The sequence below is a fragment of the Lutra lutra genome, chromosome 17 (genome assembly GCF_902655055.1).
Source record: "Lutra lutra chromosome 17, mLutLut1.2, whole genome shotgun sequence".
NCBI lineage: Eukaryota > Metazoa > Chordata > Mammalia > Carnivora > Mustelidae > Lutra > Lutra lutra.
Genome location: NC_062294.1, coordinates 8,176,966 through 8,204,905, shown reverse-complemented (window position 1 = coordinate 8,204,905; position 27,940 = coordinate 8,176,966). Strand labels below are relative to the sequence as shown.

General features: G+C 45.8%; 1 protein-coding gene across 2 annotated transcripts; it reads right to left on the bottom strand.

Annotated features, from left to right (window-relative positions):
- Positions 1-7,781: 7,781 nt before the first annotated feature.
- On the bottom strand, positions 7,782-26,090 carry MAF (MAF bZIP transcription factor). 2 transcript variants are annotated; one of them, XM_047711004.1, is made up of 3 exons: positions 24,158-26,089; positions 11,499-11,559; positions 7,782-9,244 (listed from the first exon to the last, which is right to left on the bottom strand). In XM_047711004.1, exons 1-2 carry the CDS (start codon positions 25,276-25,278, stop codon positions 11,526-11,528), a joined length of 1,155 nt encoding a protein of 384 aa, XP_047566960.1. In that variant the 5' UTR covers positions 25,279-26,089; the 3' UTR covers positions 7,782-9,244; positions 11,499-11,525. The 2 variants fall into 2 exon arrangements, with proteins under 2 accessions (XP_047566960.1, XP_047566959.1); XM_047711003.1 differs by lacking the exons at positions 7,782-9,244; positions 11,499-11,559 and adding an exon at positions 19,685-19,815 and having other exon boundaries at positions 24,158-26,090.
- Positions 26,091-27,940: the final 1,850 nt, after the last annotated feature.

The following is a 27,940-nucleotide window of genomic DNA, read 5'->3' as shown; positions in this document are numbered from 1 at the left end:
ACTGGTCACTGAGCTGACTATGTAGACTCACAGAAGGTCTCTGATTCTGGCTTACTTGACCTGTTTCCCAAAAGAGAAGAATGAGACTCTACAGGGTAATCAGGGCAATATCGTGTGGCTGCTTAGTGGTTAACTCAGGTATAAGAAGGAGACCTCTGGATCCCACCTCCAATGTGCTTTCCCTGTGTGCCTTCCTTAAGTCTTCCTTATGTAGACTTGGTGTTAATTAAGGACTGGGGAGGACAGATGAAGCAGGAAAAGTACCAAGCAGTTGTTCATCCCTTTTAATTTAATCCGGTCCTGAAAAAACGCTGAGTTTTTGAGACAGAACAATAAAATATGGGAAATTCACCCATTACTTCTTCACTTTCTGGGTCCCTGAAGTCTTCTTTTTTTAAAAGATTTTATTTATTTATTTATTTGACAGACAGAAATCACAAGTAGGCAGAGAGGCAGGCAGAGAGAGAGGGGGAGAAGCAGGCTTCCCGCTGAGCAGAGAGCCCGATGTAGGGCTCGATCCCAGGACCCTGGAATCATGACCTGAGCCGAAGGCAGAGGCTTTAACCCACTGAGCCACCCAGGCGCCCCTCCCTGAAGTCTTCTATTAGGAGTTCTAAGTCCTAGTTGTGCGTGAGAATCCCTGGGAATTGTGACTTAAACAAATACTGATACCTGAAGCCCTGATATCTGGAGTAACTGGTCTGGGACAGGATCTCCATGGTTTTTAAAAGCTCCACAGGCACATCCAAGGTTGACAATCTAGCCTCTAGGTTCCAAGGTCTGTTCATGGCTTAATTCTACTCACGTCTATCTCCAAAAGAGATGTACAAAAGTCTGTGGTCCAAGTTTTCCTGCAAGTTGCGAAGTACCAATCTCCCAAGCACTGCTGCACCCACTCTCAGGAAATCTTACTGGGAAGGCGCAGAAGAGGAGGACCTTCCCCTAGTCACTGCTGATTGGATGAGAGACAGACACTTAACCAAGGTGAGCCAATCATCTCTCTTTTCCTGGAACTGAGGGGTGAGAGTCTCCAACCCACCTCTCCTAAGAGCTGAAAGCCAAGTTTAAGTGGAACTCAGAGGTGACCGTGGGGATCACATGTTCTCCGGAGAGAAGGCCTGGCTGCTTTCTGTAAGAATGAAGCAGGTGTATAAAAAGAGACAAGGGAGGGAGAAGGCACAGGAAGAATGAACCTCCATGCCCAACTGCCCTCCAGCCCCTAGCTTATATGTACATGGCTTTAATGTACACCGTTATCCTTATAAGAGAAGAATAGAAACTTGAAGGCAGAGTTTTTAATGTCCAAAGAGTCCCTGGCCAAGATTCTAGGACATTAACATATTCCTTACAGGATCTCTGATTTCCTTGGAAGCTCATCCAGTCACAAATGGCAGGATTTGACAGTGATTTTGGGTTTTTTACCAGAACAGAGGATCCCAAACCTGGGTCCTGGAAAGCCACTAAGAGCCCTAGAAGGCAGTAACAGCACCCATGAGTCACTTTTGTAATTGTAAAGACTTACGGGGTAAAAACCCCCATGATAAGGTTTTCTTTGCTTTCTTTGCATATACATCAATGGAATTATGCTTCTTCTCTTGCCGATCAAATGCCCTGTAGCTGTTACAGAGGGTTCCGATTAATAAAACAAATACACAGAATTACAAATGTGTCTTTCAGAACATGTCTTTCATGGGGGAAAATGAGCAAAGGGATCCTTGAGTCCTAAATAAAATTTAGTATTTCAACCACCTTTTTTCAAAACTGTCCTATGTGATGTGAGTTCCTCAAGATGGTTGATTAGGGAACAGGTTCCATGTTCAAGTAAGATTGGAGGATACAGTGTGAAAGTTGTGCCATTTGTTTCCCCTGGAGTGTCACAATAATATTAGCATATAAAGGCTCTAAGAGGAATGACAGCAAAATTAAATGTTTGATTTTGTCTAATCCATAATTTCCCTACATAATTTGACCACAGGACTTCCCAAGCACACATTTTCTTAAAAAAAAAAAAAAAAAAAAAAAAAAAAAAAATTAAGGGGTCATGGCATTTTTTCAGGGGAGAGCAGGTAACAGTCATAAACTACTGATCTAGGTTTTTCTTTTCCAAGCTGACCACACTCAGCAGAGAGGAGTAAGTGTGATATCCTAATAGCAAAGCCATGTTGAAACAAACCAAAGTTTGCAAAGTGTCAAGGTCAAAGTTTTATTCCATTTAATATTGACCAAGGCCAAGCAGGGCACGGTGTTTCCTCCACCCCAGGTGCTTTTGATACATCATTGTATTTAATCCTTCGCACAGTCCTATCTTGCAATCCTATTTTACAGATGCAGAAACTGTGTATTCTTTCTCATATTACTACAGATTTTGCTGACAACTTTTACTGAATGGGGCTTTCAATGGAGTGATTTAATGCTGATTTATCTTCACTACCTTGCAATTTCCTGAGTGTCAATTGCACACCTGACACTTTATACATTACAGGGTATTAAGGAAACGTATCATCTATTATTTTTTAAATGCTCTTGAAATGACAATCTTTACCTTTGAGTAGGAAAAGGCTGCTCTGTTACCTACTGAAATCAAACCATAGAATCATTTGACTTTAGAGCTGGAGGGGGTCCTTGGAGTCAAGATCATGAGAAGGACCAGTCCCAGTCTTGTAGACACTAATCAGATTATAAATCCCCCACCCTACCCCGGCTTCACTCATCCCAACTCAGAAAAAGAAGACCAAAGAGGAGAGGGCTACTAATCTCCTATATGTGCTAAGGTTAAACGCTGGGCTTTTTAACTGGGAAGGAGGGAATAAAATGACCTGGGCAGGGGTAGGATGGCATCCTAGAAATAAATACCTGCATGACTACAGTGTCATCTCAAATTATATTTTAATAGCTTTGTGCCCGAGTTTCCTCATCTGTATAAAGGGGATTAAAATATCTGCCCCTCTAGTTGTAGTAACGATCAAAGATGGCGTAGGTCCTAGCTCCCAGGAGACAATCAGTGGCAGCTGTATTCATCAAAGCCTGTGAGGCTTTGGATGACCTCCAAAGAGCAGGACTGGATGGAACATCATGGTCTTCAGCCCAGTGGAAGTTTTCTCTAACTCCTGATAAACTGGTAGAGCCCTACAGTGACCAAAAGAAATGCTGGGTCTCAACTCTCCCTTAAATATAAAAAAGCCTGTTTCCTCAAAGTCTCTATAAACTGCAGAAATGGAGGGGAAAAGCAAGCCATTGTCTTAAAGTCTAGCTGATTTCTGAAATCCCTGTTAAGTGGGATATGAAAATAAAATCAACATACATGTTCGATAAGATATAAGTTTTAGTAATCGATATATGTGCCTTTAGGGAAAACATTTTGACTAAGTCTTATGGTTCAAAACCCGCGAAAATGAATGTTCAAAATCTTGAACTTTGGACCTTTGTGCATAGTTGAAAACTTGTGTGTAGGCCTTTTTTCTACATTTTCCTCTTCACTGAGGTGATCTCTGCAGAAACTGAACTCCAGATCACCTCTGACCCAGTCTCCCCAATACTGCGGATGTTGGTGACATGTGCTGGCAATCTGGCTTCAAATTTATGTCTCTAGTACCTTTCTAAAAATATTTTCCAATGTCACGAAATAAAACCCTGCTAATAAGCAAATAACAAGTCACATATAACAAGCCCCTTATCTGCTTTGGAAGAAATCATATTTCAACGCGTGTAATAATCTGGCATTCACTTAAAATGATCACTTGTTTTACCAATGTGCATGTCATACCTTTAGGAAACATTTCATTGTACACCTGATATGTGCAATGTTGGATGTTTGCAATCATAGGATATATTTTATTTTACTTTATTGGAATGCTTTAGGGTATATGTGTATCCTTAAGGTACCGTACCACCCATTTTCCCCCCAGTGATCCACACCAAGCTCACCTCAGTAGACATGAATCCCGTCTACATGCACGGGACCCAGGTGGATGCCGATATCCATATTGATACCTATGATCGATTTCATCTCTACTTTCACATGATGAATCATTTTTCAAAGATAAAGATTTTATTGTGGAGTGCCTTGTTTCTAGATAGAATTCTATAGCTCTATTCATCTCCCATAGTAACAGCTTAATATTTAAAGTTGGAAAGACAGACAAGGAAATCTATAATGAGAAAACTTGAGGACTCCCCCAATAAATAACTCTTATTGTCAACTGGACAAATGTGAGACACGAAGCCTTTCAAAAAGCCATCATTCCCTGCTCAAACCCAACGGTGCTGAGAAATATATGACAAATTTTTGTCTGATTTTAACCACAAATTATTTTTTCCTTTAAAAATTTAATTAAAAACACGAGATGGAATAAATATTTCAGGCGACCAGCAGCAAAATGGGAAAATACCATGTGTTTGGAGTTTTAGTGCCCTCTGAGTACAGAAATTTATTTGTAGCAAGCAGAAAATAGACAGCAAGCATAAAAATACAGCAGAGTCCCCCTAGTAAAATTATTTATCAAGCTAACAAGGGAGGGACCCTTCTAGTAACAACAAGCCAGAGAGGAAAAGACATGGCTTTATATTTTACCTTTGGGTTAGCAAACCAGTAAAAATGCCAACTGACAAGCACTTCACATAAACATTTCTTTCTAAATGAGCTTCCTTGTTAGGAGGAAAGAAAAAAAAAAAAGTCTTCCTAGCTAAGGAGCACGATAGCTTACAGAGAATTCTAGCATGGATACGCGGACTCTTCAGTGCAAAAATAAAATAACTGAAAGAACAAGTTAATGTGAATTATAACGGCGTTTCAAAAACAAATTAGAAGTTCATTAAAGAAAATGCGCATACATTCTTACCGGAGTCTGCTCATGCTTGGACATTTACAGAAAGTCACAGTTTTATAAGATGCCTTTTCAGGGCTAGCTATTAAGAGTCTCCAGGAAAAAAAAAAATGCATACGTATATACTCATATACACAGATACATACGTACTGACATTGCCTCTACTGTATAAGCCTCGTTGCTACATTTTTTTCAAATATTTATTTTATGAGCAAACCCCAAAGCCAGTTTTTGCAGTTTAGTTTAACGATACCAAAGTTTGATTATAAATTACAAATCGTTTTATTGCAGCTTGCAATAACAAACAAAAAAAAAAAAAAAGAAAAGAAAGAAAGAAAAGAAAGCAAGCCTTGAGTTGAAACCACATAGTGACCTGATCCCAATTAAATTTTAAAGAAATAGTAAAAATTGCATTCTCAGAACAACAGCCTCCTCAGTAGCTCTGCAAATAACTCCTGACGAATTTACAACGAAATCACACACCCGGATCTCATCTTCCCTAAAGCGAAAACCTGATCCTTGTTAACTGTGGCAAACACTGGAAGGTGGCCTTTTATTATTATTATTATTATGGAAGGAAATGATGGTGCAGAGAATGGGGAATCTGAATGACGCTGTAAAAAGTTGAGTCCAGACAGACCGAAACACCTTGCGGGAACTGCACGCCCCCCACCCCCCAGCCACGGGCCCCCATTCCCACCAATGCCATAAAATAAATAGATAAATAAAAGTTTTCCAGCAACAAGGACGGGAAGTTTCTCATCACTAGTATCGGCCGCCTCAAACAAAACAGGAGGAAAGTATTAAAAATAAACCATTCCTTACTTTGTTCTTCCTCCGCGGAACAGGACGAGTCTCAGCGTGCCGCTGTGAAAACGCGGAGCTCTGGCTGCACATGGGAAACCTCCCGCTCTCGGTCAGGAACCAAGGTGGACCCTGGGCTTCTCTTCGGGAGTCGAGGCCCAGACTCCCCGACTCCAATCCCGCCAGCTCAGGTTGGGAGGACCACGCGTCCCACCCGCCCGCCAGTCTGTAGGGCGGGTCGGCAGCGCCTGTGGAGCGCGGTTTCGGGACCAAAGACCTGTTTGCCCTTAGACTGCGGTCTGGCCAGGATGCTACCGCGTCACCAAAGTTTGTAAACAACCGATGTGACTTTAAACCAAAGTTCGTAAACAACGGAGGTGACTTCTGAGTAATTAGGTCCGCCACACTCTCCCCCCGCCCAGCCTGCGTCTAGAGCACAGCGCAGGTCCGCGAGCCACGTTCGCACCCACCCTACACTGCGGCAGACACGTGCCAAAGACGCCCGATCTGATTGGCTGGTCCAGCACATCCGGGGAACCAGGAGCACGTGGAAGGCGCAAGAAGGCGAGGCCAGTGGGCCTGGAATGTAAACTGGGTCTCCGGGAAACTGCTAGGGAGCAGGGCCGCTGGGGGCCATCAGCCGCTGGGCAGCCAAGCGGCTCCGAGGCTGACCAGAAACGCGGTCCTTATCACAAACTCCCCCTGCCTGGCGTCCCGAGAGAGCCCAGGCTCAGCCCTCCGTGTGTGCCGGGCAAGCCTGTGCCAGCCCCGTGCGCTCTGCACTTGCCTTCTACTATGCAACGGGGAGAAAACCGCTTCTGGGTTTTCCAAGGGGAAAGAACAGAAGAAAAAAAAAAAAAAAAAAAGTGGACGTCTGGGAAAGGCCAGAACTAATAAACAAAACAGCCTTTGGGCATCAGGACAGAAGTGTGTGTGTGTGTGAGAGAGTGAGAGAGAGAGAGATACTCAATGGAGCAAAGTATGAGAAAGCAGTTCTCAGCTCGTGTCCGAAAGGTCAGTGTGGGTGAAGGGATTTCTGGCTTCTCTTGGCCGCTGCTGAGAGGAGGGAGGCACTGCTCATCCTTTTCAGCAGATTCACGTGCCCTTACGAAATGCCATGCGTGATTCCAAACACTGTGAAACCTATCGTGTGCCCCTTAAGATTTCTTGAAAGGATTCTAATTGCTCCATTATAAGTAAGAGAGAAGGCAGGAAAATAAAGAAATGTTTAAAAGGTACACAAGGAATTCTATTCTCTTACTCAAAATTTGCGGACCAGGAAGAGACACCTCCCCCACCCCCAGCTTTCCCCCCATTTCATGTACATGAGGAATGAACTTCCATTTTCAAACACGAACCCGCCGGAGGCACGCCATCGCTGTACAGATTCAAGCCCTGTAATTAACTACCATCAGCAACCAAAGGTCTCCATTTTGATTAACTTTGTTGTTGGGGAGAGGGGGAGTCACCCCTGGTTCAGACTCCCTTTAAAATAACAGTAAAACCAGGACACAACTCTGCTGCAGAAGGAGCCAGGGAAGAGGAAAAGAAACTTTGTAGAACCCAATTTAAAGGAAGTGTAACTTCAGGGTAAGTCAATTTCGTGCTCACCTCCACTGCCTACCTCTACCTAATGAAGTTACAGGGCTTTTCAGCAGACCCCAATACCAAAAGAAGTCCTCCCTGACTGCATGTGAATAACTGGTCATTAGACAAAGCTTGCTGAGGGAAAAGGTGAAAACAAAACCCAACTAGTGTTCTCTCTGTCTTTCCTGTCATTCTCACCTCCTGCTGGTAGGGTTCAGGTTGTAGGATGGGCACCCCTGTCTTGTTAATTAGGCGTTAATATCTTCCAGGGCCTTACATCTGAGGTCACTGCTCCCGTGTCTGAGTCGTCTCTGCATGACAATACCTGTGATTCCCACAGCTGGTTTGAGTTTCCCACCCCACACCTGGAACTGCTCCTCCCCTCCCCAACTTAGTGTTAATTCCCGCCTGAAATTATATCAATGCAAAAGGCTTTGCAATATTTTCCATGGATGCTGGAAGCAGAGGCGCACTGAATTTTCCCCTCTGGCTGACCCCTGCCCCAGCATGTTCCAAATGTTGCCAAAAGACCCAAAACAAAAACAAAAACAAAATCAAAACCAACCCTTCTGCTTAGCTCATTTATTGCCGATAATTTCATTAGGTGCCAGGAAAACCCCAAAATGCAGACACTGAACAACAACTTTACAGCAATTTTTGGATGGAGGAAACGGAAGACTCAGCAACAGGCAGGTGATGAGGGTCTCCTCATTGGCGTCTGTGAACGGCAGCAGTAAATCTGGCCTTCTGGTAGACTGAACGAGTGCTTTTTAGCACGGATGCTCTTTCAGGAGCATCACTTGGTGTTAAGTAATGAGCACTGTAATTTTACCAAAACTCTTTCTTCCTTTTTTTCCCCTCTTAATGCATAATTTCTTTAAGTTGCCCCTTCAGTTGTATGCTAGGGCTCACTGAAAATATGACTTCATATGGCATCATCAGGGTAGTTACCCTGCACCTGCTCTGCTATAATTAATTGATTAAATCAGCTCAGTAGCCAGCCAGCACCCACTGAAAGAAAAACAGTAGGCAGACTAGGGGAAGGGGGTATGGATGGTGATTGTGTGGGAGCATGACCTAAATAAACAAACAACAACAAACAATTAGGTAAGTCCGTGTAATAAACACTTGAAATGAAATTATTCTCCCCCCCTCCCCACCTTTTTTTCTCAGTGCCAACAAATATGTTGACGTAATTCGCTTAAGACATACTCATGGAACTTGTGATGGATGGGTCCGCTCCAAATCAGCATACAGGACAGCATTCTGCTCCTTGCTGCCGTGGGGGATGGAGGATGTACGGGAGAAACTGAGTATTGAGAAGCCCCGAGGGGCCTGTAATGAAGACAGAGTCAAGACCAGCCACTGTTCTCACTTGGGCTCTCTAAACTGAGGCACCAAGAATTTGGAACTTACAGTCTGTGTGTTTTCACATGTCCTTTGCATGACAACACCTGATTCACCATTTCTGTTAAAATATTTGATGGGCTCTGCAAGGGAAACGGTTATGACAGATTTAATTTTCTGTTTGAGTTAAATAGCCGTGCTAAGGCACCCACATTGACACAGGGCGTCAGGAAACCATGCTTGCGTTTTATTTCTCTGGATGATTACGGGCAACATGGGAGGTCAAGTTATACAAAATAAAAACAAGATTTCTGAATACTTCTCCTGGTTTTTTTGTTCCGTTTTTGTTTTGTTTTGTTTTTATCCCAGTTCATAAAACAATGAAGCCTTCCTTACATTTGTTGGGATTCATATTGGCATGGGTACAGTCAGGATAAAACATGTTCACTCAGCTAATTGTAAGACTAGAGAGAGAGGGAGAGAAAACAAACAAACAAACAAACTGATGGGTACTTAGAACCCAGGAAGTGCTATTTATACAAGTTCCATCAGCTTCTCCCACAGGCGACAGGAAAGCTACAAACGGGCCTCTCCCCTACGTCTGTGTCCCACCTGCCCTGCCCCGAGGCAGCTCTGTAAGGCTTGGTTGCATCCGGATGGGTCTTAGCCAATGTCAGGAACATCTGAAATGGGCAGAGCATAGACATGAGCAGGCCAAGATCCGTCACCACCTTCCAAACTAGGGTTTCAGCACACAAGATGAAAGAATGTCTCTTGAAGGCCACTTTCAATGTTGGTGTAACGCAGGGCCAGTTGCGTTAATTTAAGCTGAGGAACAGCCCCTAAGGTAGATTCCGAAGGCACCCTTGGTATTAGGGTCAAGCAACATCATCACTTGTTTCTATGGCGAAGATGTTAACATCACACCAACCAGGGATGCTACCGTGGAAAATTTTGCGGTTGCCTCCGCAGAGGTTCATGTGAGAAGACCTTCCTTAGAAGGCACAACCTTGATAAGTCATGCATCTGGGTAGATTTGTGTATGTGAGGCTGTAACATGCGCTGATGGAAAATGTTAGTCAGGATCAAGGGATGCTACAGAAAAGGAGAACTTAATCTTTTTTATGATACCACTTAGGAGGGATATTTTGCAACATGCCGAAAAACCATAATATAATCTAGACTGTGTTTCTGAGAATAAATGAAAGGTAATTATACAGCTCCCCAAATGGTTTGCGGTTTAATTTTCATACTCTAGAAAATTGCCAGTAATAAGCCACGAAGCTGTACATAGTGGAAATCAGCAAGAGAGAAGAAGGCTAGCAGGTCTCCATTTTGGGCTTTCACTACTAAAATCCCTTAGCCAAAGTGACTTTCTGAATATACACTAAGTAACTCTCCCAAGAGTATCAAGTATTGAACTTTTCATATATCCGCTTATAATATCTAATATCATGGAGTAACTCAGAGGAATTGTCCTCCTCCCCGCAGATTCCCCATCTGACCAAATGCCTTTCTCTTGCTTTCTCTCACCTGTCAATCAAGTTCACAGGAGAAATTTGATTTCTCTCCCACCAGTAACCTTATATGAAAAAATACCAGGAGGGTCAGGACCAGTGTGAACCTCACCTTAAAAGTTCATTAACTCTTTGCTCAAAATGGATGGTTTCAGTGTAACAAAACCTGCCAGTGGGCCTAGATCATCATATATAATAGATGGTTCTCAAATTCCAATTATAAAGATAGAGACAAAAGAAAGGAATAAAAACAAGAGGAATAAAGCAGTGGTACAGCATGCACACACGCAGACACTCAAATTAATCCCCAAGGTATAGCATCGAGTTAAAAATCTAGGTACAAGACTATTCAAGAAAATGTTAATTTTGTATAAGGCTAGGAAAGAAACCATAGTTAAATATGCACAGTCTAGTTATTCAAGCAGTGTGTAAGTCATCAGATACTATTTTTGAATAATGGGGGAAAATGGGGTTCTGGTTCCCAACACTCAGATTCATTGGATCCTTAAAGGGTCTTCTTTGCAAAGAGGAGCAAGCAGTTTGACGGTGTGACTTTTGCCCCCCTCCTCAGTTTCTCTAGAAATCAAAAACCGTATTTCATGCAGATTTCTCAGCAAGCAATTTTTTTAATGAAAAAAAAAAATCAAACTTCATTCCATTAGCCAATAAGAGGTAACAAGAATACATAAAACAATGACACTAAATAATTATTGGTGTACAAGTGTTGGACTAGCTTTCTAAACGAAGAGGTTTCATTATTAAATTCACCCTGGGATACTTACAATTGAAAACTCATTTAAATGTCTTAATTTCATTTTTTTCTAGTAGATGAAAATCAGATACCTGCCCCCCGACCGTCGCCTGTGCTCTCCTTCTGCCTACAGTTGAAGTGGGAAGTGGCTCCAAAGTCACATTTGGATGCAGAAGTCGGGGACACACTGTGCTTTAAAAGGACACCGAATTTTCCAAATGTGAATATGGAGTAAATTGGAAGAGGCTGAAAAATCTGGAATGTTTACGAGGCCCGGGTAAAGCCGGGCAAGGACCGTGGATGCTAGTTTCACGGGCTCACCCAAATTGTCTGACGTTCAAGCAGAAGGACTGGCTCTGTGAGCGTCAAGAGCGTCATGCTGGTTAAGGCTAAAGATGTGGGGGTTCCTCGGGTGAGATTAAGTGCTCTACAGCACACCTAACTAATGAGATGAATACAGAAACGCATGCATGCTGGGCCCGTGTACGCTGCCTCAGCCGTCAGCGCCCACGATCGCCGTGTACGTTCCATGTGAAACCCAGGGACTAAATTTACTGAAGCAGGAGCTTTGCACACCTAAGTGATTATCAGCATTCCTTGCTTACTTGCTATCCCCCTCATGGAAAACTCATCGAAACAAGCACATGCAAATCAGAAATCAAGAAGTACCTCTTTGACTTCAGGCAACAGGGTTTTTCACATCACTGAGGCAGAGGATTCCCTTGGGTACCTGATTTAGTAAATATATTAAAATAAACAAAGGGTAATTAATAAGCACGAAGAAGGTTTCAAGGACAGTATGTTCAAGGCAGCCTAGTTCTCTACGAAAAAGGCAGAATGAGACCCAAAGAAGAGGGACTTAGCTCCCCTTGCTTTGGCATCCTGGCCTCAGACCTGCCAGAGGAGGGGTTCACATGGAAGAGAATGGCATGGAACACAAGGTCACCCCCTCTGACGATCGCTCCCACCCCTGGGAGGTGGAGATAGAGATACTGACGGGCCTGGCAGCCTGGATCAGCTTTGAAGCTGTCCTCAGTTCGGACAACCCAGTCATTCCGGAGTCACAGTGGGGAGGGTCTGAATGGTCTCGGATGGGCATCTCCCGAGTGGTCACAGACTGCTCATCCCTCAGAGAACCCAACTCATCCAGCCGCCCTTGGGTCTTTACTGGGGCCCATTCTCTTCCATCTGCCCCCTCCTGCTTCGTTGCTCTGGTCTATTCTGCTGGTACCGCTGACCTTAATTGCAAATGTTCTCTTAACAAATAGTAACATTTAGATACCACCCTTATATTTATTAACTTCCTCTCTGTTTAAATTAGTAGCAGGGAACGCTTAAGAACCGTGATATGAAAATGAGGTTGCTTTAAAAAAAAAAAAAAAGGTCTTTTTGCTTCACAGTGAATAACAAAGCACAGTAATTCAAAGTAGTTAGCTTTCTGTGGTTCAAAAAACCCTATTGCTATTAGCTGTACTAATGTAAGTGGCAAAATAATTATCATTTACTGTACGGAGTCCAATATTTTCCAGACAGCAGTTTAATAACAAAGCAGACCTGTCATTTCTCCCTATGGTTAGTCACACTATACAAGTTCAGACTGTCAAAATATATTTAAAATCTAATTTTAAAAATTCAACATGGTTACAGCAAATCTGTGTACAATAACTGCGATAAACTAGCAAGTCAATCTAATTTTTTTTTCCGAGATGGATATTCACTTATTTTTCTTTAATCCCCCACACTTTTATTTGGATTACCTTATAATTGGTATGAACAAATCCACTAAACACACACACATGCTGAAATCTGTAGGCAGCTCTAACAGCACATAAAATCTTTCTCGACTTAAATTTTCATCAAGCATAACTCTGCCACTTATTTCAAATGTCCCCTCTGGATGGTGTAACTCTGCATTAAAACACTTGGATAAACAAATTTGTACTCTTGTATCTGTCAGAGCTGCCCCCAATACATTACGTGCCTTCACTCACACCTCTTGTTAGAAATGCCTTGAAAATCTTATAGTACAGACTACTTTCCTTCATGTAATCATATCCATTAATCTTCGCTAAATATATTATTTCTATGCCAAAAACAAAAACCAAACCAAAACAAAAAAAGCACAACAAACTAAGAAAGAAAAAAGAAAGAAAGAGAACAAGAAACACACTTAAATTTTAAACCTGAAAGTGTTATCAGTAATATCAATTTTCTCCATTTGAAGTTCAGAGGGCTAATGTCTAAAAAACAAACAAATAAACAAAAACCCTTTCCATAGAAGGTTGTCCTTTTTTTTTTTTTTTAACCTTTAGGAATAACAGATTCTTTTTAGAAATGCAAGTGAACAGTTTAAAAGCTTAAGAGATTGTGGAGAGAATATTTCTGTAATTCCTTTGAGGCAGGGCAAACATATGTTAAGCTTCTGCAAGGGGTATTTACATGAGATCATACACTTGTGAAGCATTTTTCAATTTTAGAAAAATATTACAAAGCAATAATTGAACGTAGGCTTTGCAAAATGCCCCTTTGCCTTCCTGACCGTCTCATTGATAGTCTCCGTTATTTTTGGAGAAAAAGAATCAGGCCTCATTAAATGTGATATTTGGCATCTTGCCTGTAATCTCATAAAGTAGATGTCCTTTTTAGATCATTGGTGTCATTTTCCTCAAGATGACCTCTACTCTTTGGCCATCCGGGCAACCCATCCTGTTATCAAGGCATTTACTTTCAAAAGGGCGGGGGAGAGAGATTCTGTTTGCACACCTGAACAGGGTCCAAAAGCAACTGCAGTTTCTCCGCTCTCATCAGCTTCACCCAGGCTAGTCACTGGAGAAGAGTGGTGGGGGCAAAGGGGTCTCACATGGGAAGGGGAAGAGAGGTTTTTGAGGCAGACCGCTACAGCATAGTCCGAGCCAGACGTCTGCCAGCGTAGAGCCTCGAAGGACTGGAGATATTTACCTAACGATTAAATAGTATTTTTTAAATGGCATAGGAACGTGCGTTGATATTCCAAGGAAGATTTTTTACAAAGGTCTGGGTACCCACACAGTGCAGGAAATTAACATGGACCGTGGACCCCGCGACTGTGCTACAGAGAGATGGTCAGTCTCTGTTTCCACACTGTCCAGCATCACACCAAGTGGGGGAAGGTTTTATGGGGAGATTGTTTTAAGACGGACATTTCAGACCAGGTTTGCTCATGTCTACCAAAATACGGAGTACGCAGGTTAACTCTGCCACGTGATTGTTTTTATTTCATAATGTGGACACTGCAGACTGATTTTTAACAGCTTCTCCCTCTATGGCGGGTTAAAGAGCTCCATAAATAGGTAGGTAGAATGCAGATCATAGATAGCTGGACAGATAGATGCCAGATGAAAGAATATGTTGTATTCATGGCTTGCAAATGCAAAGACTCAAATACCATCTTTTAACAGATTTAATCCTAGCATGATTACCACACCTTTCCCCTCATTCTATCAGAAAGGATTTTAGTGTAATTTGACAGTGCAAAAGTGTCTCAGAGGCTGAGATCATTGTTTTAGTTTCAACATATTTATCTGCACATTAATGATTCCATCCTGAAGAGAAGGAGAAAGAAAAAGGAGACCTAGTTCAGAAAGTGTGATGTTACTTAGGCTCTCTTCTTGAGTCTCTAAAAAACTGTGGGTCCAATAAGAAAAAGGCCCTCCCTACAGGGAACGGCTCCTTTCTGTAACTAGTAGTTTTGAAATCTGTCCCGTAAAAACAGGTCCTGAGGGCACGAAACTGGACCAGAACTGTGTTGAAAATCTGAGAATGCAAGCAAGACCCTCATGACGGAGCTGTTGTCCAAATCCTAATAAAGTTTGTTTGCCTGGCTTTCCTTTACCATGAGCATCAAACTATACCATCAAAAACCCCAACCATGTGGAGATTTCTATGAAGATCCTGAAATGCTATCTGGATTTCCTCCTTTCCTTTCTCTTTTTCCTCCTTCCTCTAACCAGAGCAGGAAAACAGATGTGAAAAATAGGCCCGAAAATTAACAGAGTAAAAATCAAATGGCCTGGAACAGCCGAAGAGGATCTTAAGGCTCCTGGGGAGGCTCACGAGGGTGGGGTGGGAGTCCCAAGGTGAGGGGTGGAGCCTTTTAGGGCTGAAGCCCCTTCCCTCCCTCTCACCCACCCAGGAGCACAACAGAACGGGGAGTTTGGACGTCTGCAGGCACTCCACTCTGGCCAGGTCAGTCCTCTTGGAAAATTAAACCAAATTCCAACACAAACCCGAGGCCCCTGCTGGGGCATGGGCACCCGATGGGCACGGGGCACTGGGGCAAGCTGGAGACTGGGGACAGAAGGCTGCTGTTGTGCCGCCGCCCCTCCTCCCAGCCCCCAGGTATCTTGGGCGCCTCCAAGAGGAGCCCGGTGGTGGCCAGGAGTGTGCCGGCCTCCGGGGGACGCAGCGCAGGGCTTGGGGAGAGCAGAGCAGGGACTGCCTGGTGACCTCAGGCAGCCTCTGGGACCTACCCTGTGGTTCCTGCCTTGTGTCCTTCCGTGCCTGCCACCAGTGCAGCCAGGGACCGCCCCCCCCCCCCCCGGGGGTGGAGAGCACACCTGGCTCCACTCACCCCCAGCAGCCCCTGGTTGCCCTGCAAATCCCCCCACACACCCTCCACGCAGACCAAGTGTATACAGGGACAGGGCCAGAAGGAGGAGTATGGCCAGTGAGGGGCAAGGAAACCAAGAAATGGGCAACCTCAGCCTCTTCCCGGCCTTCCTGTCAGGACCCTTGTCACCACCCTCTGCAGCCAGTGCTAAACATTCCATGAGCCACCCCCTAGCTTCTCTCCGGGAGCTGCTGGCCAGCCCTTCACTCCAGCCCTGCCCTTGTCTGCACCTAAACTGGGGCAGGAGTGATGTAATGCATCCAAGGCCTCAGCTTAGGCACTGCCTTCTGGCCCTGGGCAGTGACCTCTAACTCTCACAAGGCTCTGGGCGACTAGGCATGGGAGAAACAGGGGGCAAATATTACAGAGAGGACACTGGAATGGGCAAGTGTCAGGTGATGAGAGGCCCCAGCCCTGGAGCTCGGAACATGGGTATTGCATTCAGGAATCCTGGGGATCCTGGGGTCTGTCAGCCGCCTGTCAGTCACCCCACAAGCAGATCTTTTCTGGTGGAAGGCAGGGCCGTGGGACAGACCTAGCTCTGATCCCTGGTTGGGAAATCCTAAGCCAAGGTTGGCTTGTGTTAGCGGTACTCCCCCAGCCCCGCACACTGGTCCCTTCCTGTTCTCCACTCTGCTGGTCTAGTTTGGAATCACCTATTGTTCCGGGATCCTCAAGCCTGCTTTCCTGCTGGAGGACGCCCCCAACGAAGGCCAGAAACCAATTTCTATGGGCTTCCAGAAGTGGATGAGGTCACACAGAACTGGGGCAAATTCTGGATCCTCCCTGCTGACCGGACTTTCCAGCGCAGGATCCCTTCACAATCGTCCTTGGGGGTCTTCTCAGAAGAGCGGTTTTCAAGCCTCTCTGCCTGGTTCTGTAAGGTTTCAGTGGCCTCTCCTATTTCCTAACTGAAAGAACCAGCCACAAGGAAAAAGCATGTTTTGGAATCTTAGCTGGGAAATGCTCAAGGTTGGTGATCAGAATTTTCAGAATCCAAATCCCCTGTGTGTAGCTCACACCCAAGCCTGGGCGGGGCAGGGGCTGAGGGGTGTCGGGGGTGAACACAGAGCTATTTCCTCTCCTCCCGTCCTCTTCCCGAATGTCCACAAACACCCCTCCCTCATCCTCCCTTCTTGAATTAATGCCCCTTTCTAATCATAACTAAAGATCCAAGAATCTGTGGAGAAGAGAGGAATGTGATTTTGCAATCCAAAGTCCTAATTATGGGGGAAAAATGTTATTTCACAAAAAGAAAGGAAAAGAGAATGGATTTTGTTGAACAAAGGTAGAGGTGCTCAGTGGATGATTAGGATTTGAGTAAGGGACTGTGCATTCCAGTCATGGCCTCTCCGTGGAAAATGTGCTTTGTGAGTTTCTTAAAACTGCCCAACTCTGATGCAAATTCATATGAAGATCTGATTTCTGTGTGCTATCGATGTGTCCTTTCTATCTCAGCCTTATGATAGCGGGCAAACTTATGGAAGACACACAGACACACACACACACTCACACACACACATGCACACACAGGCACACACGCAAAGGGCTTTCGAATTTAAACAATGAAGACTGTCACAATGCCTAAACCCTATGTGGGACCATATAAATATTGGCATAACAGGTCTGACTGATAAAAAATGGCACCGCTGTAAAATTGCAGATGGATATATTTATAAATGCCCCCAAAGTTGAGGCATTAACAATTTCCCCAGATTTCTCAGTTTGGGTTTCAGCTCTCAAATTGTTTTCAAAAAAGAAACACATGTGAGAGCGGATGGGAACAGAGCGGACGGTCGAACCTCGTTCGCACCTGGTCCGTGGACACACTGGGCCTGCCTTTAGCCGGAGAGCAAGTGAGATTCAGGCTGGCGACTGGGATTATTCCTGGGACTCTTGCCTTCAAAGTCCTCCCCACCCTTCCCTCTTCCTCCCTTCATTTCTCACCGCCCACAGAGGGTGCCGAGAACAGGAGCCTGGGGTTTTGCTACGCCTTCGTGCAGAGTAATTTGATTTGCTTTGTTTTTTGTTTTGTCCCTCTCTAAAGGATAAAGATGTTCCCGCATTGTTGCAGGACTGTACTTCTTTATGCCCGGACAATCATGAGACAGCCTGGGGGACTGAAATTCTCTCACCCTGTCCCCTACCCCCGCTGGAGAAAAAGTGCCAGACAGAGCTGGGTTTGTTCAGGAGCCAGGGCCGAGCAAGGCTTGGAGAGAATTCCCCTTTTCTGGGGCTGTTTGATGTCTAGGGTTTGAAGATTTATATCAAAAGTGAGAAAAGCAGTGTTATCAGAAGGTGGGTTGAGGCTCCTGACTGTTTTAAAACAAGGGCAAAAACAAACAAATCCTGATTCAGGGTGGGGGGCCTGGGCCCCAGACCACCTTCCGTACAGACGGCCGCTATATGCCTTGCCTTGGACTTGGGGCACCTGTCCCATTTAGGACGAGCCAAGAGTGAGAACAAACTTCAGGTTTCTCTTATTTTCCTCCCAACAACAAGGAAGACCCCGACTCCCAATTATTCATTCAGCATCCTGAGGAATAATGAGAAGTGGTGAAAATGAGAGCCTATCACTGTAGATAAATCTTCCCCTAAAAAACCAAGACATGTCTTCCTAGGAAGGGGCGGCGTGATTAAAAAAAAAAAAAAAAAATCAAATGAAAGTCAATCGCAGTGGGAAGCCTTGCAAACCATCTAGAGCAGAGGAATCTGGCCTCTCATTCCTCTCATGCATGTTTACATGGAAAGTAAGGCCAGGAGCCGGGTGGTGTGTTTCCCTGGCATAGGAGTCAGAAGGCTGAAGGTTGTCACTCATGGATTTCAGCCTCCAGCCTACCTCGGTTAGGCTTTAACTACGGACGGGCAAAAAATAGAGACACCTGTGTGGCAAGCAGACTTTTAAAAATATTGATTGGCCGAGAAGCCCGGGAGGAGTACATTTTCTAAAGCCAAGAGTGTGTGAATACGGAAGTAAGTCTTCCCAAACAAAGCACGAGGAACATCAACAAAAGCCTCCGACGTACTCCACTCTGGCAACCTTTGTGTCAGAAGCAACTTGTTATTGAGTCGGGGCTGTACTGGGGACACGGCTACGGAGGCGGCCGTGGCCCATGTTTGCCAGGGGGGCTGCCGCCCGGCCCTCCGTTCACCGTGCTGAGCAGGAAACCTGGTGGTTTGGCAGAGGGGAGGTCCTCTAGGAGAACAGAACCATCTAGAATTGATATCACGAAATAAAAACTACGGGGGTAAAGGGAGAAGGGAGGAGAGATCAGGGGCGTTAAAATCTCGCATTCCATAATACATTATACATGGAGTTATTTGGAGCAGCCCGTGTTGAAAGGGGCCCAGATAGTTATGGCACGGAGGCGGACAAACATGGTTTCTAGACATCCTTTCCTCACCGAGGTGAAGGAAGAACCTCTGTCTACTTTGATGTCGATCTATTAATGTGTCAGATACAGTATGAAAAACTGTTACACTTTTTTTTTTTTAACAAAAGGAAATGTGCAAAGAGTAGGGAAACACAAGGGAGGTGATTTTGTGAATGGCCCAGGAGGCTAGAAGTGGAGGAAAAAGCACATGGAGGGTGTGGTTTAACTAACTTTGTATTTTGCCACACACCGTTTTCATTTACAGCCATGTCTGATAAATGAACACGTTTGACATCACTGATAAATATATTACTATCCGGGCCTACCGGAAATCCAGGGTGTTGGGGCTCGGCTAAAGCTTCTGCCTGTGGCATCTGCTTGGGGAGGGGGAGGCATGTATATTTTTCTTCTTAGTAAAATTATCTGCCAGAGAAACAATGAAGTGTGAAAAAGTACTATTTAGAGTGTGTGTGTCTACATATGTTTCAAAAACGCTAGCTGCTACCTTCTGGGAAACTTCTCTTCGTATAAAAGTGCACATAGATCTCCTTTCAATTTCAGGGGTTTTTTAAAACTCATCTTGCGGGTTGAAAACAATGGTACCTATTTAGTTTCGCACACCATGAGGACAGAAGCCCCCTCGTGCTTTCCTCTAGATTGGCATCGAAAGACCCTCAGACCAGAGGCACAGTTCACAGTATGGAGATTACATACCTTCCACTCTTCCTCTCTAACACATTTTTCTTTAAAAAGGAGACTAAACAGAAGTCAGGGGCAGGGTGCTCTCTTAAGGCTGCAAACGATGATAATAATAATAATAATAATAATGATAATAAAGATAAATTTTTAATGTACAGTTCTTACATAAATTTCTTTTTGTGAATACACAGTAAGTATACATTGCTGGGGCTTCCAAAATGTGGTGTATCCCACTGATGGCTCCAACTTGCGAGTGGGCTCAGTTCTGTAATTGGAATGAAAGGAATTTTAACACTATTTAGACAAAGACTCAGATGCAGCGGAAAGGGAAAGCCAGATTTCCTTACAGAACTTATTTTTTAAGTAAAAATTTATTTCTACTAGGGACACTTAGGCAGAATTTAGGATTTCTTTGTTAAAAAAAAAAACAAAATAAAACAACAAACACATGTATTTGTGTGTGCCTCTCAGTCTACATTTCAAAGTTTTATAGTCATGCTTCTATGTAAAACTACCTTTCACTAAGGAGTTAACCTTCTCTTAAAGCCAGCCACCCAAACCCCATTTTTGCCAGTGCCTCTCTGCTTTCTAACATTTGGGGCCCAAACCCACTTATTTCAGTGAACTGCCTTGTCGAGTCCTTTTTTTAAGACCTTTTTTAAAGTTTAAGTCAAAATGCTTAATTGTGACACAAGTGTTTTTCTCAGGATGGGACTGCAGTGAGTCCATCCTGAATGACACTCTGATTTTCAGAAGCCTTTGCCTCAAAGCTTTCATCTGAGGCTGAGCTTTTAGCATAACTGATATATCTGCGTCTCTACCCCTTCAGGGGGAAACTGCCTATCTCCTCCATGGGATCAGAGGGAAAAAAACCCCAAAACCTCTGAAGCAGAGAAGAGCTAACTTCCAGTGCAGGGATTTACGTTTACTATGAAGACTTTTGTTAAGCAAAATGAAGTGGGGAGTCAGGAGTTCTGTCCAAACGGGCACATGAAGGAAGGTCAAAATGCAGTGGGTTTACCCTGTCTTTGCGTTCTGTGAAAAAGGGGAAGGAAGACAGGATATCAACTGGCCAGAGCTCATCTGCTCCAAGCACAACCTGTTTTCTTCAAAATAAGGCCTTCGTTCAGAGTTGCAATATTATCTTAAAAAACAAAAAACAAAACAAAACAAAACAAAACAAAAAAGCCCAAAACAAAATAAAACAAAAGTCATCGTGTTTGGCTATATTTTCAAAACAGTGTTGGCTTTGTCTAACATTCTCTTAGCATTCTAGGGGAAGTCGATTAGGAGTGCAGACTGCATGAATTTGTAACATTAGTTGCACGAATTTATGTCATTTTAAAATAGGTCAACACTGTTAGTGAAGAAGGTAGCTCAAGGCTTTCCAAGTCATCTTTGAAGTTAGCCTCGAAACACTGCCTGTTTGGGGGCAAATACTGATCAATCAGAGCACAGATTCTATCAAGGTATTACTTTTTTGCTTGTGTTTCTGGAGTTAAGGTGATCTGATCATAGCCAGCTTCTCTAAGTGGAGAAGCCCCTCTCTGCTAAATACCGTGAAATATGATTTAATGACACAGTTTTAAATTCAGAGATGTACTTGGGGTTATGTGAGTAAGGGGTGGGTTTTTCTTTTTCCTATTTAAGACAAATGACCTTCAAAGTTAAAAAACAAAACAAGCAATTAGATTTGTCCAAAGTGTTGATGTTAAGTCGGGGCGGGCCCTGCTAACCAGAAAATCATGGTGTGTAAGGGAAGAAGGAAAAATAATCTATTCTAGCCAAAACGCAAGAATTGTTTATCTTTACCATGAAATGCGGATGTGCCCAAGCCACCTCCTGCCACGACTTCTCTGCCGGGCCCATCTCCCTCTAGATGGGCTTGCTGCGGGGCTGGACCAGGAGCCGAGAGCAATGCCGAGCAGGCCCTACTCTGGTTGGGATTTTGTTTGTTTGTTTTCACCAGAGGGCAATAATGTCTCAACTCACTTGAAAACTGAAAACTTTGCATGGAAGGGGGGGCTTATGGGGGGGGGCTGCATTTTGAGAGGTCATAATTTACATTTATATTAAATATTTCTAATTATTCAAAGGGATGGCCTCCCACCTCACAAAACAGCCTATGTTTTGCCCTGAATTACTGCCTCCCTACACCTCCATTAATCCTACCTCTGGAGAAAAGGATGCATTTTACACTTCTAATGCAGTTTTGGGCCCAGTTAAATTGTACACTAAGAAACTGAGCACAGAATCAAAAAAAAAATGCAGTTTATTATTGTAGATTATTCTTTCTCTTGATATAACCAGAATTGAAAATGAAAGAAAAGCACATAAGAACATCACGCGTGGTTAGTTAGTAACTCAAGATATAAAACAATTTTGCACAGCAAAATATGTAAAAGAAAAGTAACTGACAAGATTTTTTTATATTTATTGTGGTAAGATTTACTTTTCATTTTTTTTTTTAAAGACAGGATGTCAGTCCCTGAAAATAACATTTAACTGATTATTGCCTTTAAAACTGTGGATTTTTTTTTTTAAGTTACAGAAAATCCAGTTCTGCACCACAATACAACTGTAAAAAAATCTGCATCATCTTAAAACTGTGCAGTAATGCCATTTTTATAACTGCATAAATTTTATTAGCGTTCTAAACAGTTTTGCAAATTTTTTTGTATTATATGCTTGCAGGTTATATCTTAGTGCAATTCAGTCCCAAATACTTTAAATTTGAAAAAAAAAACAAAAACATACATTTTGAATGTAAAATACCCCTACAGATATAAACAGGGGTGTTTCCCCTTTAATACTTTGGTTTTTCAATACAGTCAGTGGTATAGCAAAGACTACACATACCCAACTTATATTTAAGTTGCAAGCACATGCTGTATAAGCTACTTTTTTTTTAAACAGTCCCCTTGCAAACTCTACCCCCCTTAACATCACAACAGTAAACAATTTAGTGCATCAATCTTTTAAAAAATCTACAGCTAAACAGACCTAACTCTTTCAAATTTATCTATAACATTCCTTTATCTGTAGCATACATTTTAACTGGGCTAACAGATTATAAAAACTAGAATTAAATTATATACTAGGAACCCATAGCATTCCATATTTGACAATGACCAAAAGCCAAAAAAAAAAATAATAATAATAAAAATAAAACAAACCAAAAATAATGGGGCAGATTTCTTTTTTTCTTAAAAAATAAATTTAGACTGCTTTCCACAACAGCACAATTTTAGTCCCCAAAGTGGGGTGTCATTCTTATTAAAAAGAAAACATTAAGAGTTCTTTTAATGTTTGCCATGTTAAATTTTTAACCCATTCTGGCATCTTTGACAAGGAATGCCTTCAGTGCATTTACAGTGGGAGGCTGAAGTTCTCAGTAACTCAAAGCAGTTTTGGAGCAGATGCAAACTTTCATGGGAAGAAGGCTCTAGGGTGGCACTTTTTTGTTCTGAACTCAAAAAAGTCATGAGGCAATTAAAACAAAAGTATGAATGCCATGCCATAAGTCTTCGAACGTCCATTTCCAAGCCAAAAGAAAAAAAAAAAAAGAAAAAAAAATAATTATACCATACATGTCCAGCATGCAGGCTTTTTTTTTATTAATATAATGTCTCTTTTCCATAAAGTCTTTGAAACAGTTATAGTTCATTGTTGCTAAGACAAAGTAGCAAGCATAATAATGCATGAGATGAGAATGAGTTTTTTAATGGCAGACTAAACTCTCAGATTTGGCATGATAAGGCCAAAACTCACAAGTCACACCCAGAAGGTTGATGCAGGCTTGATTGTGGCAGGTTCATGAGGATTTTTTTTTCTCTAGTTTAGCATAACAATGCTAAAAACCCGATGGAACTCAGCGCGCTGCAAGTCTATAACATTTCACATTTTTTTTTTTTCCTTTGCAAGCTCAATCTCACATGAAGAACTCAGGAGGAGAAAAAAAAACAGCTTTTTTTTTTTTTCTTTTATCTCTGAGGAGATGGGTGAAGAGGGCGTGAGGGTGAAGGTTGGGGAAAAAGGGCAACACAGCAAGCTCCAAAAAGTAAAATTAAAAAAAAAAAAATAAAATCCAAACAGAATAAAACACACACACACAGAAAATGAACGCCAGCTCATGAACTGAAGAAGAAAGAGGAAAAAAAAAACAACAAAACACCGTGAATGATGCAGGCTTCAAAGGCGAGCATGAAGAACTCTGCTGAGATCTTTGAACATTGTGTGTGTGTGTGTGTGTGTGTGTGTGTGTGTGTGTAGGGGGGTGTAAATAAAAACAAGCTAGCAAGTTATGGAGAATTTCAGATTGGCAATCCATGAGCCAGACATTCACTCCCTCCCCATTTAAAAACAGCCACCACCACCGCCAACTTGGAGGAGGGTGTGTGTGTGTGTGTGTGTGTGTGGTGTGTGTGTCTGTGCGCGCGCGCGCGCGCGTGTGTGTGTGTGTGTGTGCAGGGGCATCGGGCAATCTCAGCAGGGGAGGGGGCGAGGTGGCGGCGAGCAAGGCTCTGGAACTAGCAAGCCCACACCCGAGTCGGACCCCCACGGAGCACTTATCAAGGTGGCTAGCTGGGATCGCGTGTCAGACTCACATGAAAAACTCGGGAGAGGACGGGTTGTCGCTGCTGGAGCCGTTTTCTCGGAAGCCGCTGCTCACCAACTTCTCGTATTTCTCCTTGTACGCGTCCCTCTCGCGCACCAGCCTGGAGATTTCCTGCTTGAGGTGGTCGACCTGCTGCAGCAGCTGGTTCTTCTCGGACTCCAGGACGTGTCTCTGCTGCACCCTCTTGAAGCGGCAGGACTGGGCATAGCCACGGTTTTTCAGGGTCCGCCTCTTCTGCTTCAGTCGGATCACCTCCTCCTTGCTGACCCCGCGCAGCTGCCGGTTCAGCTCGCGCACCGACATGGTCACCAGCTGCTCGTCGGAGAAGCGGTCGTCGAAGTGCAGGCCGCCCGCGGCGTGGTGCGGGTGCAGGGCGCCCCCCGCCCCCGCCGCGCCCCCGCCGCCTCCGCCTCCGCCGCCGCCGCCGCCGCCCCCGGCGCTGGCCGGGCCACCGCCGCCCGCGCCGCCCGCGCCACCGGCCGAGGCTGACGCGCTGCCCGCGGCGCCGGGCGCGCCGGCCGTCGGGTGGTGGTGGTGGCCGGCGGCGTGGTGGTGGTGGTGGTGGTGGTAGTGCGGGCCCGCGCCGCTCTGCGCGGCGGCCGCGGCGATCACGGCGGACACCACGGCGGCGGCGGGGCCCATCTCCTCGCCGCTGCCGCCCAGGGAGGCGCCGGCGCCGGCCCCGGCCGCCGAGGCCAGCTGCTGCGCCCCGCGCGCGTAGCCATCGAAGCCGCCCTGGAGCTGGTGGCTGTTGCTGATGAGCGCCTCGACCGCGTCCTCGGGGCTGAAGCCCAGCGCCTCCGGGTTCAGCTGCTGCGGGTAGCCGGTCATCCAGTAGTAGTCTTCCAGGTGCGCCTTCTGCTCGCTGCCCGAGCCCGGGCTGGGCGCCGAGAAGCTGGGGGAAGGGGGCACCGAGCTGCACGGCGTGCTCATGGGGGTGGAGGACAGCGAGCCCCCGGCGATGAGACGGCCGCACTGGCTGATGATGCGGTCGGTCTCCACCGGCTCCTTTTTCACTTCAAACTTCATCAGATCGAAGTCATTAACATATTCCATGGCCAGGGGACTGGTGGGCAGGTCGGAGTTGCTCATTGCCAGTTCTGATGCCATTCTCCTGCCGCCGCCGCCGCCGCCGCCGCCGCCGCTCCGCCAGATGGGCTGCAGGAGAGGGGCCAGCGGGCTGTGCTGGGTGGCCAGCGGGTGAGCCAGCTTGCCGGGCTGGGGCGCTTCTAGCTCGCGCGGCGGTGGCTGGCCCGAAACCTCCGAGCGCGCACACACCCCCCGCCCTGCCCGCGCCCCCCGCGCCCGCCCTCCCTCCCCACTGCTCACGCCAATGTGCTCGCTCGCTCGCCCCGGCCCCTCCTCGCCTGCTCGCCTCCGTGCGTGCCGAGCTGGCGGCTTCAGGCTCGGGAAGGTCCTCCGCGGGCTGCGGTGGCGGCGGCGGCGGCGAAGCCGGAGGAGCCCGGCCGGGTGCGCGGCGTCCCCCGCTCGCCGCTCCGCAGCGCGCTTTGCATAAGGAGGGCTCGCCTCGCCGGCCCGGGCTGCAGGCGGGGCGCGCGCGGCGGCCGCTCGGGGTTGGAGGCGCGGCGGGCGGCTGTCCGGCGACGCGGGCCTTGGCACGGGGGAGTTAACACTTCATGCTTCTCGCCTTCTCTTCTGCCTGCTCTTATTATTATTATTATTTTTTTTTCTTTCCTCTCTCTCTCCCTCGCGCGCTCTCTCCGTGCAAAGTGCAAGACAGAGGTGCAGCCCGGCTGGAGGAAAGGGAGGGGGGAGTTTAGTTCTTTCTTGCCTTTTTTTTTTTTTTTAAAGCGAAATAGCGAAGTCCTGGGGAAAGGCGAGGCAGAGAGCAAAAGGGGGGAGGCCGAGCCGAAGAGCAGCCCGAGCTACAGCTCGAAGATGAAAAAAGATTTTAAAGCCTCTGATCCAGCAAGAAGAGTTTAAAGCAATTGCTGAGTTTTATAGCACTTGTGACGTCAGGCCCAAATGGGAAATTGACTGGTACTCCGAGCCAATGGGAGGCGACGAGAGCGGCCGCGATTAGCATAATAGATAGAAACAGGGAAACTTTTCGGAGCTGTCAATCAGGGTCCAATCAGCTGACTGTCAGCTGGGACAAGAGGGCTTAACCCTTCCCGCGCCGCAGCCTCCCGGGAAGGGAGCAAAGCCCGGCGCAAAGTTTGGTGCGAGAGGGGAAGGAGTAGTCCAGAAGGACTGCGGGAACCCGGGAGGACGGGGAGGGCGATTGCTTTACTTAGGAGCACGAGAGAGGCCTGCCTTCCAGAGCGCCGGCTTGCCCTCCACTCGCTCTGCGGGGTTTGGCGTGTCTCCCCTTCCCGGGCAGCCCCCATCCCCGGGACTGTGAATTCGCTCCGGAGCTGCTTCTCCTCGCTCCAGCTTTGGCACCAAGGCGTCTACCCGGGGGGGGGGGGGGGGGGGGGCCTGCCTTCCCCGTGCGTAGCCGCGGGGAGCTCAAACTTGGCCCTTTGAGCCAAAGAGCGCAAACTCTTTGTCCCTCTCCCTGGAGCCCGCGCGCAGGGGCGCAGGGGCGCGGGGGGGGTGGGGGGGCTTAGGGTGCCGAGTGTGCCCAGGACGCCGCCTCGCCGGGGGCAGCCGGAGTGGCTCCGGATCCGCGCGGGGAGAAAGCCCGTTTTACTGCCCTCCTTGAAGGAGGGAAAATAAGTTGTTCAGGGACCATTACGCGAGGGGACTGGCTGCCGGCTGGCGTCGCGTGCCCTCGGGAGGGCGGCGTGGGGAGAGCGAACGCCTACGGAGTAAACTCCAGGGAAGCTCGGAGCCGGGTCAGCCCAGCTCAGCCCTCTGGCTTTCGACACTGGCCCGAGTTTGGCCTTTGAGATTCATATTCATATTCCTCTCTCTCTCTTCTCTCTCTCTCTCTCTCTCTCTCTTCTCTCTCTCTCCTCTCTCTCTCACGCACACCCACCCCCTTATGAAATCTGACCCCTGTTTATCAGGGACGGTCCCGCGCGCGCTTTGCACTTTCACATTTCAATTAAGTATTTCAGACTTGGCCGTGGAGAGGAGCAAGGGGTGTATGTGTTGCGGGGAAACAACACCCCAGCCTTCGCCAGCTCCCCTCGAAGGGTTAAGTTTTAAACCGCGGTTTCTCGGACCAGCCCGGAAACCCACAGTGGGGGTGGGGTGGGGGGCTGTTTCTCCCCCTCCCCGTTGCAAATGCTAATAACTATTCAGTTTTCTAGACGGATTCTTTTAAAGCTTATGCAAAAAGGAAAAAGGAAAGAAAGAAACAGAAAAGAGAAAAGAAAGAACCAACAACTGTTTCTAAGATTTTAAAGCGATAGGCAGAAGTCGGAGAAACCGAGATTTATTTGGGGGAAAGCAAGCGTGAGCCAAGCCGACCCAGCGTTTGGAAGACCAGACCGCCTACTTGGATATTGAGACTGTTGATTCCTCCAATTAATGAAATGCATTTGGTGTTAATCATATTTATTTTACTTTATGGGAGGGGGAGACGCTAGGAGGGCGCACTTAAAAAAAAAAAAAAATCTGAAAAGCCTGCAAAAGAATCCGAGTGAGAACTATTGTTGGATTTTTACCTCAACAGCGCCACCTTTCGGCAAAGGTCAGTTGAAATTGATCCGTGTCCAGTTTTGTTGATGAAGTGAAAAGAAGCTGGTTTCCCCAGGTGGGAGGGGGTACCGAGGCACAGAGAGTTTGAAGGCAGTGGGAGAACACAACCTTGTAGGAAAGGTGCTAAGGACAGTGCTGGCAGGTGCAGGAATCCTTTTTC

Excerpts from the sequence above, each read along its gene's own strand:
- MAF (XM_047711003.1), bottom strand. The coding sequence starts at position 25,278 with ATGGCATCAGAACTGGCAATGAGCAACTCCGACCTGCCCACCAGTCCC. Across the intron at positions 19,816-24,157 it reads TCCTCTCCCGAGTTTTTCAT|AACTGAGCCCACTCGCAAGT; the intron begins GTGAGTCTGACA and ends TTCCAATTACAG.